The sequence below is a fragment of the Miscanthus floridulus genome, chromosome 3 (genome assembly GCF_019320115.1).
Source record: "Miscanthus floridulus cultivar M001 chromosome 3, ASM1932011v1, whole genome shotgun sequence".
NCBI classification, from domain to species: domain Eukaryota; kingdom Viridiplantae; phylum Streptophyta; class Magnoliopsida; order Poales; family Poaceae; genus Miscanthus; species Miscanthus floridulus.
In genome coordinates, this window is record NC_089582.1 from 129,725,673 (window position 1) to 129,741,630 (window position 15,958).

At 45.1% G+C, this 15,958-nt stretch overlaps 1 protein-coding gene and 1 pseudogene across 1 annotated transcript; both read left to right on the top strand.

Moving 5' to 3' along the window:
- The first annotated feature begins 7,575 nt into the window (after positions 1-7,575).
- Positions 7,576-11,255, top strand: LOC136546924 (probable mixed-linked glucan synthase 3). Its single transcript, XM_066538881.1, has 3 exons — positions 7,576-8,169; positions 8,594-9,335; positions 9,481-11,255. Exons 1-3 carry the CDS (start codon positions 7,919-7,921, stop codon positions 11,071-11,073), a joined length of 2,586 nt encoding a protein of 861 aa, XP_066394978.1. The 5' UTR covers positions 7,576-7,918; the 3' UTR covers positions 11,074-11,255.
- Positions 11,256-12,182: 927 nt separating this feature from the next.
- On the top strand, positions 12,183-15,778 carry LOC136544438 (probable mixed-linked glucan synthase 3; annotated as a pseudogene).
- The last annotated feature ends 180 nt before the right edge of the window (positions 15,779-15,958 follow it).

The window sequence follows — 15,958 nt, forward strand, 5'->3', positions numbered from 1 at the left end:
AAAAAGATCTAAGAGCATTTTACGTACCTAAAACCTGTTCCATATTTGACTTTCTAGATAGTCTCTATTTTCTAAGGACGCGTTTAGATCAAAAAAATTTTGTGTTTTGGGTACTGTAGCACTTTCGTTTGTATTTGGCAATTTGTATCTAATTATGGACTAATTAGGTTCGAAAGTTTCGTCTCGTGATTTCTCACCCAACTGTGCAATTAGTTTTTTTTTTCGTCTACATTTAGTACTCCATGCATGTACCGCAAGATTCGATGTGATGGATACTGCATAAAAAGTTTTGGGTTTTGGATGGAACTAAACATGGGCTAAATATTGTCTCCAATAGCATTACGTACTACCTAAAACATGATCTCTATTCTTTTCACTAAAACCCCAAACAATTTCTAAATCCTCTTAGCACTTCCAAAATTCTACTCACCTAAAACCATGCTCTTTTATCTTTTTCTTTCCCATCCTTCTTTCCCTAGGAACACCGAGGGTGCACCACACACAGGGGAAGGACGGCCAATTCCGTTGGCGATTAGGCACCGAGTGGGGAGGAGGCATTGAGCAAGGAGAAACCAGGCTTGAGGAGACGTTAGGCGGGGAGGAACTAGACAGAAAACCGGGCGAGAAGGAGGTGATGGGCAGGGAGGAGGAGGAGGTGTCGGGAGGGAAGAGGAACCAAGTCTAAAGAGGTAGCACGGGACCTGGAGGATGTGTTGGGCGAGCGAGGAGGCGTGGAGTCATGTGTGACGGGTGAGAAACCAATAGAACGGAAAAGTAGAGACCCCGACCTGTGAAAATGGATATAGTGAGAGATGATTTGGGTAAGTAACAAATTTGAGGGACGAAGTAGGTTGTTTGTTGGAGCTAATTTTTTTCTCTGCTTCTCAAATATAGATTAGAGGGTTGTTTATACTAGAGATGCACTAAGCCTGCCGCATGGCCCAGCCCTGCTGCTGCCTACCTGGCCCGCACCGTAGCTGAACTCGTCGTCGTTACCGTTGTGCATGCTCGCCTCTCGCACGTAAGTACTCTCTCTATCCACAAAAGAATGTAATTATGGAATCGTGTCAATCAAATTAGCTCAAATTTAATTAAATTTATAGTAAATAGTATTAGCATTTATGTCTTCAAATAAATTTATTATAAAAATATATTCTATAACTAGTCTAATGGTACTTATTTTGTCTCATGAGTGTTAATATCTTTTCATATAATTTTAGTCAAAATTTAAACTGTTTGCCGAGGGAGTATATAGCAACCAAAATCCCAGTTCTATCGGACTATACACAATACATAAGATTTTTTGTTTGATAAAGATTAAAGCCTATAATAGTGAATTGGTTAATTTCATAAACTTACTTAAATTAAGGTGGACTTCTTGACATTATTTTCAATGCGTCTTAATTTAAATATTATTTTATTGCAGCCAATAATTTGACATTTTTATTTATATCAACTATTGCACAATATTGTAGTATCATAATACTATGAAATTTCACGTAGGATCGTATGTGTAATAACTTTCATTTAAAATCAGTATACTATGAAATTTAGAATATATTAGTGAAATTGGTATCTTTTCACTTTGGTAGAATCATATGATTCTGAAATCCAGATTGGGATGCCCGGCCGTAGCCTTGGCAAGTGACGCGACGTTGCGTAAGAGCATCCTTACAGTATGAACTACTACCTCCGTCCGTAGAACATTATAATTATGGGACTGGTGCAGGTTAAACTAGCTCAAATTTAACTAAGTTTAAAATAAATAGTATTAGCATTTATGTCTTCAAATAAATTTATTATGAAAATATATTCTACACCTAATCTAATGGTACATATTTTATATCATGAGTTAGTACTTTTTATATAAATCTAGTTAAAGTTCGAACTGTTTGACTTATCGAAAAATGAGAATTGTATTTTTTTTGGACCGAGGGAGCAGTTATTAGCACTAAAACAACTTCTTCAATAGTACTAACTTTTAACACATAACTTATAACATGCATGAACAGTCTCACATAACATCATATAATCTTGAAAGTGTGCCTGAGAGTAGCCCATGATCAAGATCTAGCTTTTCTCTTTTCTATTAAAATATGAAATATTATACTTTGAGCTAGCTCATAAACTACCATTAGAGCTACCCTAAGAGCATCTTCAATAGTTCCAACAATTTAGTAAAATGACCCTTAATATTTATTTTGTTTGGCACAACTCCCTTTTTTTTTTGGCAGAACTCCCTATCCTAACTCTCAATCTATTTACGTATGAAAATCCACGCGCAAACGATCAGCGGACAGCCACTATTCCCTGTCACGGGGCAGCAGTTTTTTCTTTGACGCTCCATCGCCCCGACCGCAGCTACCTGGAGGTTCCCAGAATACTAAGATTAGAGCAAGGAATGAAGAGGTTCGCGGAATTGATCTCCATCCACTGTTTTTATACCTAAGAATACCGGAAGTAGTGGAGCAGGTAATAGAGATACCGTTTTGGAGGTACTGAAAATCGTCAAGTTGGCCTGCTTCTTTTACATGAGTAAATTGCTGAAAAAATTATTGGTGTTATGGTCTTTTATTTTATTATTTACTGGAAAGGTTGGAAAAAATGAGTTTTTGGAATAATTTTTTAATACCACGTAACATGGTGAAGGGCTCCTGGCATGCGAATTGCAAATTTGTAATCTCGTTGAGAAAACAGGAGGTATGATTGCTGTGAAAACGCTAATGATACAATTAAGACGTCCGGATGGATGGACGCCTCCCTCCGCTCACTCCTGTATGCGTCGCTCGTCCAGCGAACCTATCTGCTCGTCCCGTCTGCGTGCCCTGATGCTCGTTGCGTCGTTTCCTCCCTGCGTCACCGTGCCCATCCGTCCACGCCACTCTGCCTCGCCGTCGCCGGTCCCCCGCCACACCGCACCCCGTCCCCTGCGGCCTCCTCCGCGCTGACTCCTCCACGTCGCATTCCCCACCGGACCCAGTCTGCCTCGCCCGCCTCCACTACGCTGCCTCCTCGCCGCGACCGCCTCCACCGAGCTGGCGAGCGGCGGCCGCCTATACCGAGCCGGTGAGCCTCCACGACGGATGCTCCAGCAAGCAGGCGAGGGGGACGAGATTCGTGTGACGCCACACCTGCCGGCGAGTTGCCCGTGTCGCTGCCGCACAGTGAGCTCCATGCGTTGTCGTTGACCTCCGCGCCGGCGTGCCTCCATTCGTCCAAGCAAAGCCCATGTTGCAAGAGTATGTTTCAAGTGTTTCAGATGTTTCATCTGGATGTTGCAAGTGTTTTATCTTGATGTTGCAAAAGATGTTGCACATGTTGCAGTAGCTATACACATATGTTTCAAGTGTATGCTCCAAATGTTTCATCTCATTTTCCAGACATATGTTTTATCTAGATGTTTGTGTATGTTTGCAAATGATTTTCAAGTGTTTTTTACAAGTGTTTCATACGCATGTTTCGAATGTTAGTGTTGCAGCTAGTGTTTTAGATGGATGTTTTATGTGTTTCATACGTATGTTGCAATTATTGTATCTGGATGTTTCAAAAAATAAACCGGGTGTTGCATCTCTATCCTCGCTTTTCTTCAGCCTCACCTTCGCCTCGGTGTCTCCTCCTCCTCCCCGTGCCGGGCACTAGCACTGCCGCTGTGAAAGCGGAGATCCTACGCGTTACGCGTGACATGGAGTTCCATATACGCGAATGAGGCTGGTGTTAGCTGTAGCACACAACGACACGGAGCCTGATGACTGATGAGAGCCAACTGTGGCAGTGGCACCCTGTCTCCAGATCAGCTCGGCGCATGCATTGCATGCCGTGACAAGATCTGCTGCGCCCAACGGGAACGGGACGAAATTAACCAACCGGCCGATGATTGGTCGGGATGGCTTCGCTCAGAGATAGGAGTACTCCGTATGCGCGTGATCGCGATGCGAGTGCGAGGCTGCTGCGAGTGCCGGCCGGCACCGTCTGCTAGATTTGTTTTCCAAGCTGGGCGCTGGCGGCTTGTGTGGCTGGCCTATGCCTATTCTATCCCTGAACGGACCTCAATTTCCCATCACCCAATGAATTTTCTTCTTCAACAAAATTGTTGTTGGTGGTCACAGAACAGGCGATGGTGGCATACCCTTTTGTATTCTAGGACCAGCCATAGAATAGCCCCATACTCCTTGGAATCAACTGCGTGTGTATCACGCTCATCTTTTTTTTAGATCCTGCATCTGAAGCACCGGCTGTATTGTGCACATGGAGCCCTCGTGCCATCTGAATCAGGCCTACTACCCTCGGAGGTATAATGGGCATGTTCCTATGATAAATAAGGCACGACACAAAAGAACTTGATTACAAAAACATCGTATGAGGTGTACTACAGGCTAGAGCAGCTACATTCAGGATGCAATATTTAGTTAAGGCTTCAAGATCCACTGGTTTGTGGTCAGACTAGTTTAGATGCAACTCTGAATACCGACACGTTTCGGTTGCCAATTCCTTTGAGTAGAGAGCAAGATCGATTGATATCGAAAACTTTCATATATGTCAATTCACCATGGTCCTAACAATATTTTCATAGAAAAAAATAAGCCCCTACATAAGTAACTTCTAATTTACCCGTCAATGGTAATATAATATACTAATATGTTTCTCACCCTGACCGAACGATAAACCTGTTGGGCCCGTTTCAAAAAAAAAAAAAAAAAAAAACTGTTGGGCAACTGGAACTCTGACTTTACTATACAACATGCATAGTGATACGTTTTTCACGTATATGTCTTTTGGTGGATTCCAAAAACAAAAAGGTTCAGATGATGATTATATTGCACCAATTGGAGCAGACATCTGCTAGACTGCTATCGTGCTGTATGTGCTTTTGTTCGGCTGATGGTTTTACGGTTGATAAGCTGGCTGATGCTATTTTATTATGGGAGAAAAACATACCACCAAACGAACAGGACGAGTACTAAAAAAATATGCAAATTTCCCTAAAAAAAAATACAGTTTGGGTATTGTTCGTCCAGCAGTTTTGTGGACTTTATGGAAAACTGCAAATCACATTACGGCCTTGTTTAGATCACCTCCAAATTCCAAGTTTTTTCACTCTCTCTCCATCACATCAATTTTTAGTCGCTTGCATGGAGCATTAAATGTAGGTAAAAAAATAACTAATTGCACAGTTTAGTTTGAAATCACGAGATGAATCTTTTGAGCTTAGTTGGTCCACGATTGGACAATATTTACCAAATAAGACGAAAGTGCTACTATTCATCGGTTTGAAATTTTTTGCAATCTAAACATGGCCTACATTTCAATACCGGTTGTACTGGAGAAGTTGCCAAGGTTAAATGAGAAAAAAATCATATAAGCAAGGGTGGACCTAGCACGGAGCCCCTTCTAAGCCCCCGTATAAATTCGCAGCTTCGCGGTTGAAAAAGGAAGAGCTACATGTAAAAGATGTCAGTGGGACTCTGATTTACTATATACTTTATACATTCTAAATTATAAGACGTTTTGGTTTTCTAGATGCATTGATTTTAGTACGTATCTAGACATAATTTCTATCTAAATATATGGCAAAAGCTATATATCTAACTAGAAAAGCCAAAACATTTATAATTTTGAATTGAGGGAGTACTCTGCAACAGATCTATATCACTGTATGTGCTTTTGCTGCTGCCTTGGGAATCATGGACCTATGTCCAAAGCAAAATTTTGACAAGTAATAAAATGTGCGCAATTTGGATACTGTTCATCAAGCAGCTTTGTGGGCTTTACGGAAAAGTAGGAATCACGTTGTTTTTTAGTATCATTATTTGTACTGGAGCAGTTGTCAAGGTTATTTTAGAAAAAAACATATAAAGGCTTATAAGTTGGCAACTAATATTCAGGACTCCATGTAAATTAACCAAGGTAGATCTGTTCACTGGCCGGTGTGCCTGAACATATTATTGGAGGCATACAGCTAAAGAGCAACTGAAAAATCTCAACATGGAAGGAAAGCTGGTACCATGGAAGCACTCATGGAGAAGAATATTTTAATGGCGATCCAATAGCAAACCTACTAAAGCCTGAATGTTCTTTTATGGTCTCAAACTATGTTCATTTTGTAAAATCTGTAGGCTGTCCAGACTTACTTTACCAAGAGAGCTTTACTGCAGCTGTCTAAACTCTCATTGTAAAGTAATAACTAGGTAAAGTATTAGTTTCTTGTTAGCTAAGAAAGTTTGCCCCCAACCGAGAGACATAGTAGACAAAGCCACAAAGCACAATGCCAGAAGGAAAATTAGCTTGCAGTTGCAATATCAGTTATACAGGAAACATTTTTCTTCTTCCATAACTGAACCCATGATCTAATTTTTGTTAGTCACCGGATTCAAGTACCCCTAAATGATGAGTCCCTCATATATGTTATTGTTTGGGCCTTTGCTCAGAGTCTTAATCTATGACTCTTTTACGCATGATTAAGCCTCCATGCTAATATATACCTAATCAGAGATCCCGCTACGCATAATAGATGCATAGGTTCTCCTCGTTTTTTGATTAGCACGTGAATTTGCACCCTTATTTCTGCAATAAATCGGACAAATTTCTATATTTCCCCTTCCTATCGATCAATATGCACACGAAACCACAGTAGAGCACCCGGCACTTAGATGTGTTAGCAGCATATCATCAGATCTGATCTCAACCGCTGCAACCTAACATATTGAAAAATGGATTCATAAGGTCCTTGCACGGTATGGGAAAAAACCAACGGTCGGCACGTGAATTTACACCCTTATTTATGCAATTGGACAAATTTCTATATTTCCCTCCTATCGGTCAATATGCATCCGAAATCACAGCAGAGCACCCGGCACATAGATGTGTTAGCAGCATATCATCAGATCTGATCTCAACCGCTGCAAGAGAGATTCCTGTTTACTGACGATATTAAAAAATGGATTCACAAGGTCCTCAGCACAGGCTGGGAAAAAACAACGGTAGACAGGAACATGCAACATGATCATGATCGGTATAAACTAATCCAGCCATCCAGGCCAAGCGTCTACTTGCACTGAAACTACTAAGTGGCCTTAGATCTAAAAGGAGAAGCGAACAAACAACTGCGCCAAGAATATTGTTTTCTTGCTCCCGTTCCATGTCCATAGCAGTGACAAGATCTAGTTCCCGATGCGCTGCTGATGCTTGGCTGCGTGCCCAAGGCAGATCCGATCATTGCAACTGTGCGACCCACATGCGTGGTTCCTCCAGATAAAAAATGGAAGGAGAGACAAACTGATCTGGTTTCCATCTTCCAATCCTCCTTCGCCGATGCAGGTGACAGCGCTGGAAGCTGACTTTCCCAGCCCAACTGCCTAGTAGAAGTTACAGAACCAGCGGATGGGTGACGAACATGCCTGACACAGGTGCAAATGAATAAGAATAACAGCGCTAGCTCCAGGCTCGCTCTACTTGCCGTACGTAGCGCACTGCACCACCACATGCGTGCTGTGCACTCCCGTGAATTCTGGCCGTTGCGTTGCGGTCAGCTAGCCCGCAGCGGCACATGAACGGGGCTCTGTGCCTGTGCTCACTGTTCACTGTCCATGGTCCACGTTTTCAGCGTGAGCTTGTAGTTTAGTCTGTACACACTGCCGGATCGATAACGATCCATTGGCTACAGATTACACACATATCTGGATGGACGCACTTCTAGGCAGGTGTGAACAACCTGTAACTCTGTAAGGCTGTAACCTGCCCGGCACGCCCCAGGCACTCCCGTGCTTCGGCCTGGCCGTCGTGCCTCCTCCTATATAAGCACTGCTCTAGGCTTCCTCCCGTCGTGTGCCACTGCACACTGGCTAGAGTGTCAGTGCCCCCACCTTCCTCTGGCCTTGGCAAAAGAGGGAAAAAAGTAGAAGTTAGCTAGGACCTGCAAGGCATGGCTTCGCCGGCGCCGGCAGCCGACGGTGCCGTGTATGCGACCAATGGTGGCCTCACTGACCCACTTCTCGTGAGCGCGAACGGCCACGGTGCCGCCCCGAGGAAGGCTGCCTACGGCGCCAAGGGCAAGTACTGGGTGGCCGCTGACAAGGCCGAGAGGCGAGCTGCGAAGGAGGCCGGCGGTGAGGAGGGCCGCGCGCTGCTGTTCCGGAAGTATAAGGTCAAAGGCGCCCTCCTGCACCCCTACAGGTAAAGCCAGCTCAGCTAAACTGAATGTGCATGGCATGAACAGAGATACCGTCCAAATATGCACTTAATTATTTACAGTTCACTATGTAAACAGGGCACAGGCTGTATATTTTTGCTAAACGCGCATTTCCTAGTTCCTTGTTAGACTTTGCCTGCTTAGATCTTACTGGCTTAATAAATTTGCCAGCAAAATTTTCTTCAATGGACAACCGTTGACCTGAGACTCCACTGGGGGCTCATCATCTTCCAAGCACTAATAATATAGTAATATGGATTGCCAAATAGATGAAAGGATCTTGCAGGAGGATTGCTATTTCCTATTCTGGTCACATACTCACACACACACGATTGCACAGCTTGCATTTCGAGAGCAAAGCTTGCATTTCTATGGCCTGAGAACCGACGACATGTTTTCATGTTACAGGTTGCTGATCATCATCCGATTAATCGCTGTCCTCGTCTTCTTCGCATGGCGCATCAGCCACAACAAATCTGACATCATGTGGTTTTGGACAATGTCCATAGTTGGCGATGTTTGGTTCGGCTTCTCGTGGCTCCTCAACCAGCTCCCAAAGTTCAACCCCGTCAAGACCATCCCAGACCTGGCCGCACTCAAGCGGCACTTTGACTTCTCTGAAGGCACCTCTAGGCTCCCCGGTATTGACGTTTTCGTCACCACTGCCGACCCCATTGATGAGCCCATACTCTACACCATGAACTGTGTCCTCTCCATCCTCGCTGTTGACTACCCAGTCGACAGGCTTGCCTGCTATCTCTCAGATGATAGCGGGGCACTGATTCTCTATGAGGCATTGGTCGAGGTCGGAAAGTTCGCACCTCTGTGGGTTCCATTCTGCCGCAAGTACTCCATTGAGCCAAGGGCACCAGAAAGCTATTTTGAGCATGTGGCGCCACCGCAGGCTGGAAGGGTGACGCAGGAGTTCTTGAATGATTATAGGAGGGTGCAAATGGAGTATGATGAGTTCAAGGTGCGCTTGGACAACCTCCCTGATGCCATCCGCAAGAGATCTGATGTTTATAATAGCATGAGAGCTGCAGAAGGAGATCAAAAGGCAACTTGGATGGCAAATGGGGTTCAATGGCCTGGCACATGGATTGATCCAACAGAAAACCATAGAAAAGGACACCATGCTCCAATTGCCAAGGTACTAAATTTCAGATTAGTGGTTGTTGAAATTCTGAAAATGAGACAGTCACTTCTTGCAGAGCTTTAGTCCGGGAAAATTTTTAATCTTTCTGTTGTTTGTTACAGCAATGTCACCACTGATGGTTTCGTTCCTTGTTTAACAGGTTGTGCAGGACCATCCAAGCCGTGGACAGCATCATGGTTCACAACCCATTACTGAAAGCAATCTCAACATTGGCACCACTGATGAGCGCCTCCCAATGCTTGTTTATGTCTCTCGTGAGAAGAACCCAAGTTATGACCACAACAAGAAGGCAGGTGCCCTGAATGCACAGCTGCGGGCCTCTGCTCTCCTCTCTAATGCCCAACTCATCATCAACTTTGACTGCGACCACTACATCAACAATTCTCAAGCCCTAGGTTCGGCTGTCTGCTTCATGCTAGATCAACGGGATGGTGACAACACCGCATTTGTTCAGTTCCCACAGCGCTTCGACAATGTTGACCCCACAGACCGCTATGGTAACCACAACCGTGTCTTCTTCGATGGGACCATGCTTGCCCTTAATGGTTTGCAAGGACCCTCATACCTCGGCACGGGTTGCATGTTCCGTCGCTTAGCACTCTATGGTATTGATCCACCCCACTGCAGAGCAGAAAACATCACAGCCGAAGCTAGCAGGTTTGGTAACTCCACGATCTTCCTAGATTCAGTGTCAAAAGCCCTGAGAAATGACAGGTCAATCACACCACCACCAATTGATGACACATTCCTTGCTGAATTAGAGAGGGTTGTAACATGTTCTTATGACAAAGGTACTGACTGGGGCAAGGGTGTAGGGTACATCTATGACATAGCCACTGAAGATATAGTAACTGGATTTCGCATCCACGGGCAGGGGTGGCGCTCTATGTATTGCACAATGGAGCATGACGCGTTCTGTGGCGTTGCACCAATCAACCTAACTGAACGCCTCCATCAAATTGTGCGATGGTCTGGTGGGTCTTTAGAGATGTTCTTCTCCCACAACAACCCATTCATAGGTGGTCACCGGATTCAACCCCTTCAGCGTGTCTCCTACCTCAACATGACAGTCTACCCAGTCACATCAGTCTTCATCCTGATCTATGCTCTAAGCCCGGTGATGTGGCTTATCCCTGATGAAGTATACATCCAGAGACCATTCACTAGGTATGTCGTGTACCTTCTCATAATCATAGTGATGATTCACATGATTGGCTGGCTTGAGATAAAGTGGGCGGGGGTCACATGGCTGGACTATTGGCGCAATGAGCAGTTCTTTATGATCGGCTCAACAAGTGCATATCCAATGGCAGTGCTGCACATGGCAGTGAACCTCCTCACAAAGAAGGGCATACACTTCAGGGTCACTTCCAAGCAAACAGCCGCAGATGACAATGACAAGTTTGCTGACTTGTATGATTTTAGATGGGTGCCAATGCTCATCCCAACAATGGCAGTTCTGATCTGCAATGTTGGTGCCATTGGTGTAGCCCTGGGCAAAACAGTGGTATACATTGGAACATGGACAGCGGCAAAGAAGATGCATGCAGCATTGGGTCTGTTGTTCAACATATGGATCATGTTTCTCCTCTACCCATTTGCACTAGCGATCATAGGGCGGTGGGCGAAGAGGCCAATCATCCTTGTAGTCTTACTGCCGGTTGTCTTTGCACTTGTTGCGCTGTTGTATGTAGGTGTCCATATCTTACTTGCTGGTGTAATTCCATTCTAGGTGGTATAGAAAACATTGTAATTTCTTGTGTAGTTACCAAGGAACCAATTATGTTCCTTTGTATCAAATAAATGTTGTATTCTTACATCGTAATAATACAGAATAATCCTAACTAAATTCAGTCCACTTGGATTTTGGCCCCATACAACCTATTTCAGCTGTGCAACAATGTCTTAGGATAAAAGTACAATTTCGCTATTGATGTTAGGGTTATTGATGTTAGGCTTTAATTTCCCTACCACCAATGACTTCTAATACGATTGGAAATGCATAATATCTTACTTGTCCTAATTCAGCCCTACTATTATCCTAGTATTCAGCTTTTAACAACACACTTTTATTCACAGCCTGCCTAAAGTAAGCCCTGTATATCCCAGGTAATGCCAAGGATGCATGGCACACAGACTTCTAGGCTCATACAGCAAGGCAGAGTGAACACACGGATAAAGCACCAGGTATCTAGAATTGCTCTGTACCAAACTAGAGAATGATCTCCAAAATAGAGGACAAGAAACCAATGCAAATATTGCAAAAATCTAAGGCAACAAACCACAGGGCCTCTGAATCTAACGTTCTAGTGGGGAAAACGTCCGACCGGTTTCTCACGGGCATTTGATCGAACGCTTGAAGGTTACAGCACGGAACAGCAGGACCCCACCCAAACCAAACAATTGATTTCGTCAAAGTAGAGGCAGAGGGTACGGAGGCTTACTTGTGAGCAGGGGAAGGTGAAGGTCGAGGGACACGAGCTGGCTAGGGAAATGGAAGACAGCGGCAGCGGCGGCGTTGCCAGAGACGATTCAGACCAAACGCCAGAACCCAGAACCGCCTGCGCGGCCGTGCGTGCGTGTTCCGCATTCAGATGCTCCCCGCTTTTGGAGCAGGATACCGGCTTCGTGGACTGGGGCCGTGCATTAGATATGTGGGCTTGCTTTACACAAACCATTAGATATGTGTTACACGACGATGACATAGAACTGGGCCCGACGCAAAATTATAAAGTTTCTGTTTTTCCTTTTTTTTATATATAAAATGCGCCATCAGTTTTCTTTGTTACGATTTAATTTAATGCAATCGACTCTCAAGCCGAGTTCTCACAAACCAGTCTCATGACGGTAGTGGCCAGTACTCTCAATTATTTTCGGCCAGAAACCGGATCAACTATGAACATGTATATGTACATGACGTGTGCCGACTGGCGTAATGCAGAGCTCCATGTCTGGCATCAGTTGTGATCGATCCTTTCGTCCACAATTTGCATTATTGTTAGCACCAGGCGTTAACTAATCAGCCCAGGTATAATATAGTCAACGCACCAGACTTATTCGCCTTATATTAATGATCTCCTGACCTGACACAAACGCAAAAGAATCCAGCTAGTAGAACATGGTTGCTACACTGCACGTCTCCACACGACGCTCGAGCTCGACGCCGTGGGTTCCGCCTCCGGAGGCACATGGATCGATCCGGTGATCCCGCAGAGAGATCTGGACGCACTTTTTTTCAACATGATTTGGCCATGCCGACCTAGCTAGCTAGTGTAGTAAACTTCCATCGTCGTCAGTCCTTCCGGCCAGCCGTCTGCTGCAGCTCGCGCAGTCGCTCGCTCTCTCCGCAGTCCGCGAGCCACTGCGTGCGTGCGTAGCCACTTAGCCAGCTAGGCTCCGTTCCTAGGCAACCAGCAGCCATGACTTCGCCGGCGCTGCTGTCGTTGTGGAAGATGGCGGCCTCGCCGATCCACTTCTAGCGGCCGATGGCAACGGCGCCACGAAGACGAAGGAGTGCGGCGCCGAGGGCAAGTACTGGGTGGCCGCTGACGAGGCGGGAGGCGGGCGGTGACCGAGTGCGGCGCTGAGGACGGCCGGCCGCTGCTGTTCCGGACGTACAAGCTCAGGGGGCGCAATCCTGCACCCCTACAGGTACCCCGGCGCGCAGCCAAACTGAACTTTTATTTGTTAGCATTTATATGCATGCATACGAGAGTGAGGAACACCGTGCATGTTTTATTGGAAGCTAGATGACATGCATACAAATGTATATATTTCATTTATTTCATACACACACGCACACACAGCAGTACTAGTGTATAGAGTAGCACAACAGCAGAGTGCAGTACTATGTTTTTACTACGGAACCGTGGAGCTTTTTTTTCTTCTCTCAAGTCGTTTTGCCATGATGGCTACAGGATCGATCTTACAAGCACACTAAGATATTATTTGCAAAGTTTCTTTAACTTATCATGTGTTGACCTGCACATTATTCACGCGGGGCTCCCATGTTCCAGGCACTACTTTGGATGCTAATGTCATTAACTGGCACAAGCACCAGTGTTGTTTCCTTTCTGTTGATATTAATAACATGAACATGCAGAATCATTTGGCATTTCAGTAACGAGAGACAAGAATACCCGATGACACATACTTTCACCAGTCATCAGCATTGACGACATCATTCTCAACCATTCTGTTGTTACAGGGCACTAATCTTCGTACGCCTAGTCGCGGTCCTCCTATTCTTCGTCTGGCGCATCAGAACAACAGATCCAATGTCATGTGGTTCTGGGCTATGTCGGTTGCCGGGGACGCTTGGTTCGGATTCTCATGGCTCCTGAACCAGCTTCCCAAGTTCAACCCCGTCAAGAGCATACCTGACCTTGCTGCCCTCAGGCGACACTATGACCTTCCAGATGGCACCTCTAAGCTCCCTGGCATCAACGTCTTTGTCACCACCGCTGACCCTGTCGATGAGCCGATACTCGACACTATGAATTCCATCCTCTCTATCCTCGCCACCGACTATCCAGTCGACAGACTTGCCTGCTACGTCTCCGATGATAGAGTGTCACTGATCCTTTATCAAGCATTAGTTGAGGTTGCAAAATTTGAAATGTTGTGGGTTCCATTCTGTCACAAGCATTGCATTGAGCCAAGAGCACCGGAAAGGTATTTTGAGATGGAGGCGCAACCACATGGTGGAAGAGCACCACAAGAGTTTATGAATGATTATAAGAGGTTGCGGATGGACTATGATGAGTTTAAGGTGCGCTTGGGTAATCTTTCGGACACCATTTGCAAGTGTTCGGATGTTTACAACAGCATGAGAACTTCAGAAGGAGATGCACAAGCGACATGGATGGCAAATGGGATGCAGTGGCCAGGCACATGGGTGGATCCAACAGACAACCATAAGAAAGGACATCATGCTGGAATTGTTAAGGTACTAAAGTTCACAGTAAAATGTTGTTGATTTCCGAAAAAGTATATAATAGGCATACTTATCCAACCTACTTACTACTCTATAGATACTGATTCCATTACAATAAAGTTGCCTCTGACACCTTAATTCCTTCAACAGGTTGTGTTGGATCATCCAAGCTGTGGACATCACCATAGTCCCCAAGCCGACGATGAAAATAAATCTGACTTTGTTGCTGCTGGGTTGCGCCTACGACAATGTCGACCCGACAGACCGGTATGGCAACCACAACCGAGTATTCTTTGATGGAACCATGCTTGCCCTAAATGGCTTGCAAGGACCATCCTACCTTGGCACTGGATGCATGTTCCGTCGCATAGCGCTCTATGGCATTGACCCACCTCATTGTAGACAAGGCAACATCACACCTGAATCTAGCAAGTATGGCAAGTCCACACTCTTAATAGACTCGGTCTCAAAAGCCATAGAAGAAAAAAAAGGCTAAGCACACCAACACCAATTGATGACACATCTATCACCAATATGGAGATGATTGTGGCAGCTTCTTATGATAAAGGAACTGACTGGGGTAAGGGTATTGGCTACATCTATGACATAGCAACTGAAGATATAGTGACTGGATTTCGCATCCATGGGAAAGGGTGGCGTTCCATGTATTGCACAATGCAGCATGATGCATTCTGTGGCACAGCACCAATCAACCTAATAGAGCGCCTCCACCAAATTGTTCGTTGGTCTGGTGGGTCCCTAGAGATGTTCTTCTCCCTCAACAACCCACTCATCGGTGGCCAGCGGCTGCAACTTCTTCAACGTGTCTCCTACCTCAACATGACGGTCTACCCAGTCACATCACTTTTCATCCTGCTCTATGCTCTCTGCCCAGTAATGTGGCTCGTCCCCGATGAAATACACATCCAAAGGCCCTTCACTAGGTATGTTGTGTACCTTCTCATAATTATATTGATGATCCACATGATTGGCTGGCTCAAGATAAAGTGGGCTAGGGTCACATGGCTAGACTATTGGCGTAATGAGCAGTTCTTCATGATTGGATCGACAAGTGCATACCCAATAGCACTATTGCACATGGCAGAGAAACTCCTCACGAAGAAGGGTATACACTTCAGGGTCACTTCCAAGCAAATAACCGCCAATACCAATGACAAGTTTGCCGATTTGTATGAGATGCGATGGATGCCGATGTTGATTCCCACAGTGTTTGTCTTGGTTGCCAATGTTGGACTGGCCATGGGCAAGGCCTTGGTGTACATGGGAGTATGGACAGTGGCGAAGAAGATTCATGCTGCGCTCGGACTTCTATTCAATGTGTGGATCATGGTGCTCCTTTACCCCCTTTGCACTGGCGATAATGGGACGGTGGGCGAAGAGACCGATCATCCTGTTGGTACTACTGCCAGCAGTCTTTGTAATTGTTGGCGTGATATATGTGGCTCTTCATATCTTACTTGCTAATATTATTCCAATATAGACAGTGTTAGTCAAAGAAAGCATTGCATTTTTTTAGCTTGTGTAAAGTAGGAGACCAATTACGTTCCATTGTATCAAATTCAAATATAAATACGTTACTCGCATTTGATGATACATTTTGCTATTCCACTTCAAACTACTTGGTTTTTGGTCCGGTACAGTCCAATTCAACAAGGGACCG

Bases quoted from the DNA above. Each gene is read 5' to 3' on its own strand.
- LOC136546924 (XM_066538881.1), top strand. From the start codon at position 7,919: ATGGCTTCGCCGGCGCCGGCAGCCGACGGTGCCGTGTATGCGACCAAT. The intron at 8,170-8,593 runs GTAAAGCCAGCT...TTCATGTTACAG, and splicing joins GCCCTCCTGCACCCCTACAG to GTTGCTGATCATCATCCGAT. The intron at 9,336-9,480 runs GTACTAAATTTC...CTTGTTTAACAG, and splicing joins ACCATGCTCCAATTGCCAAG to GTTGTGCAGGACCATCCAAG.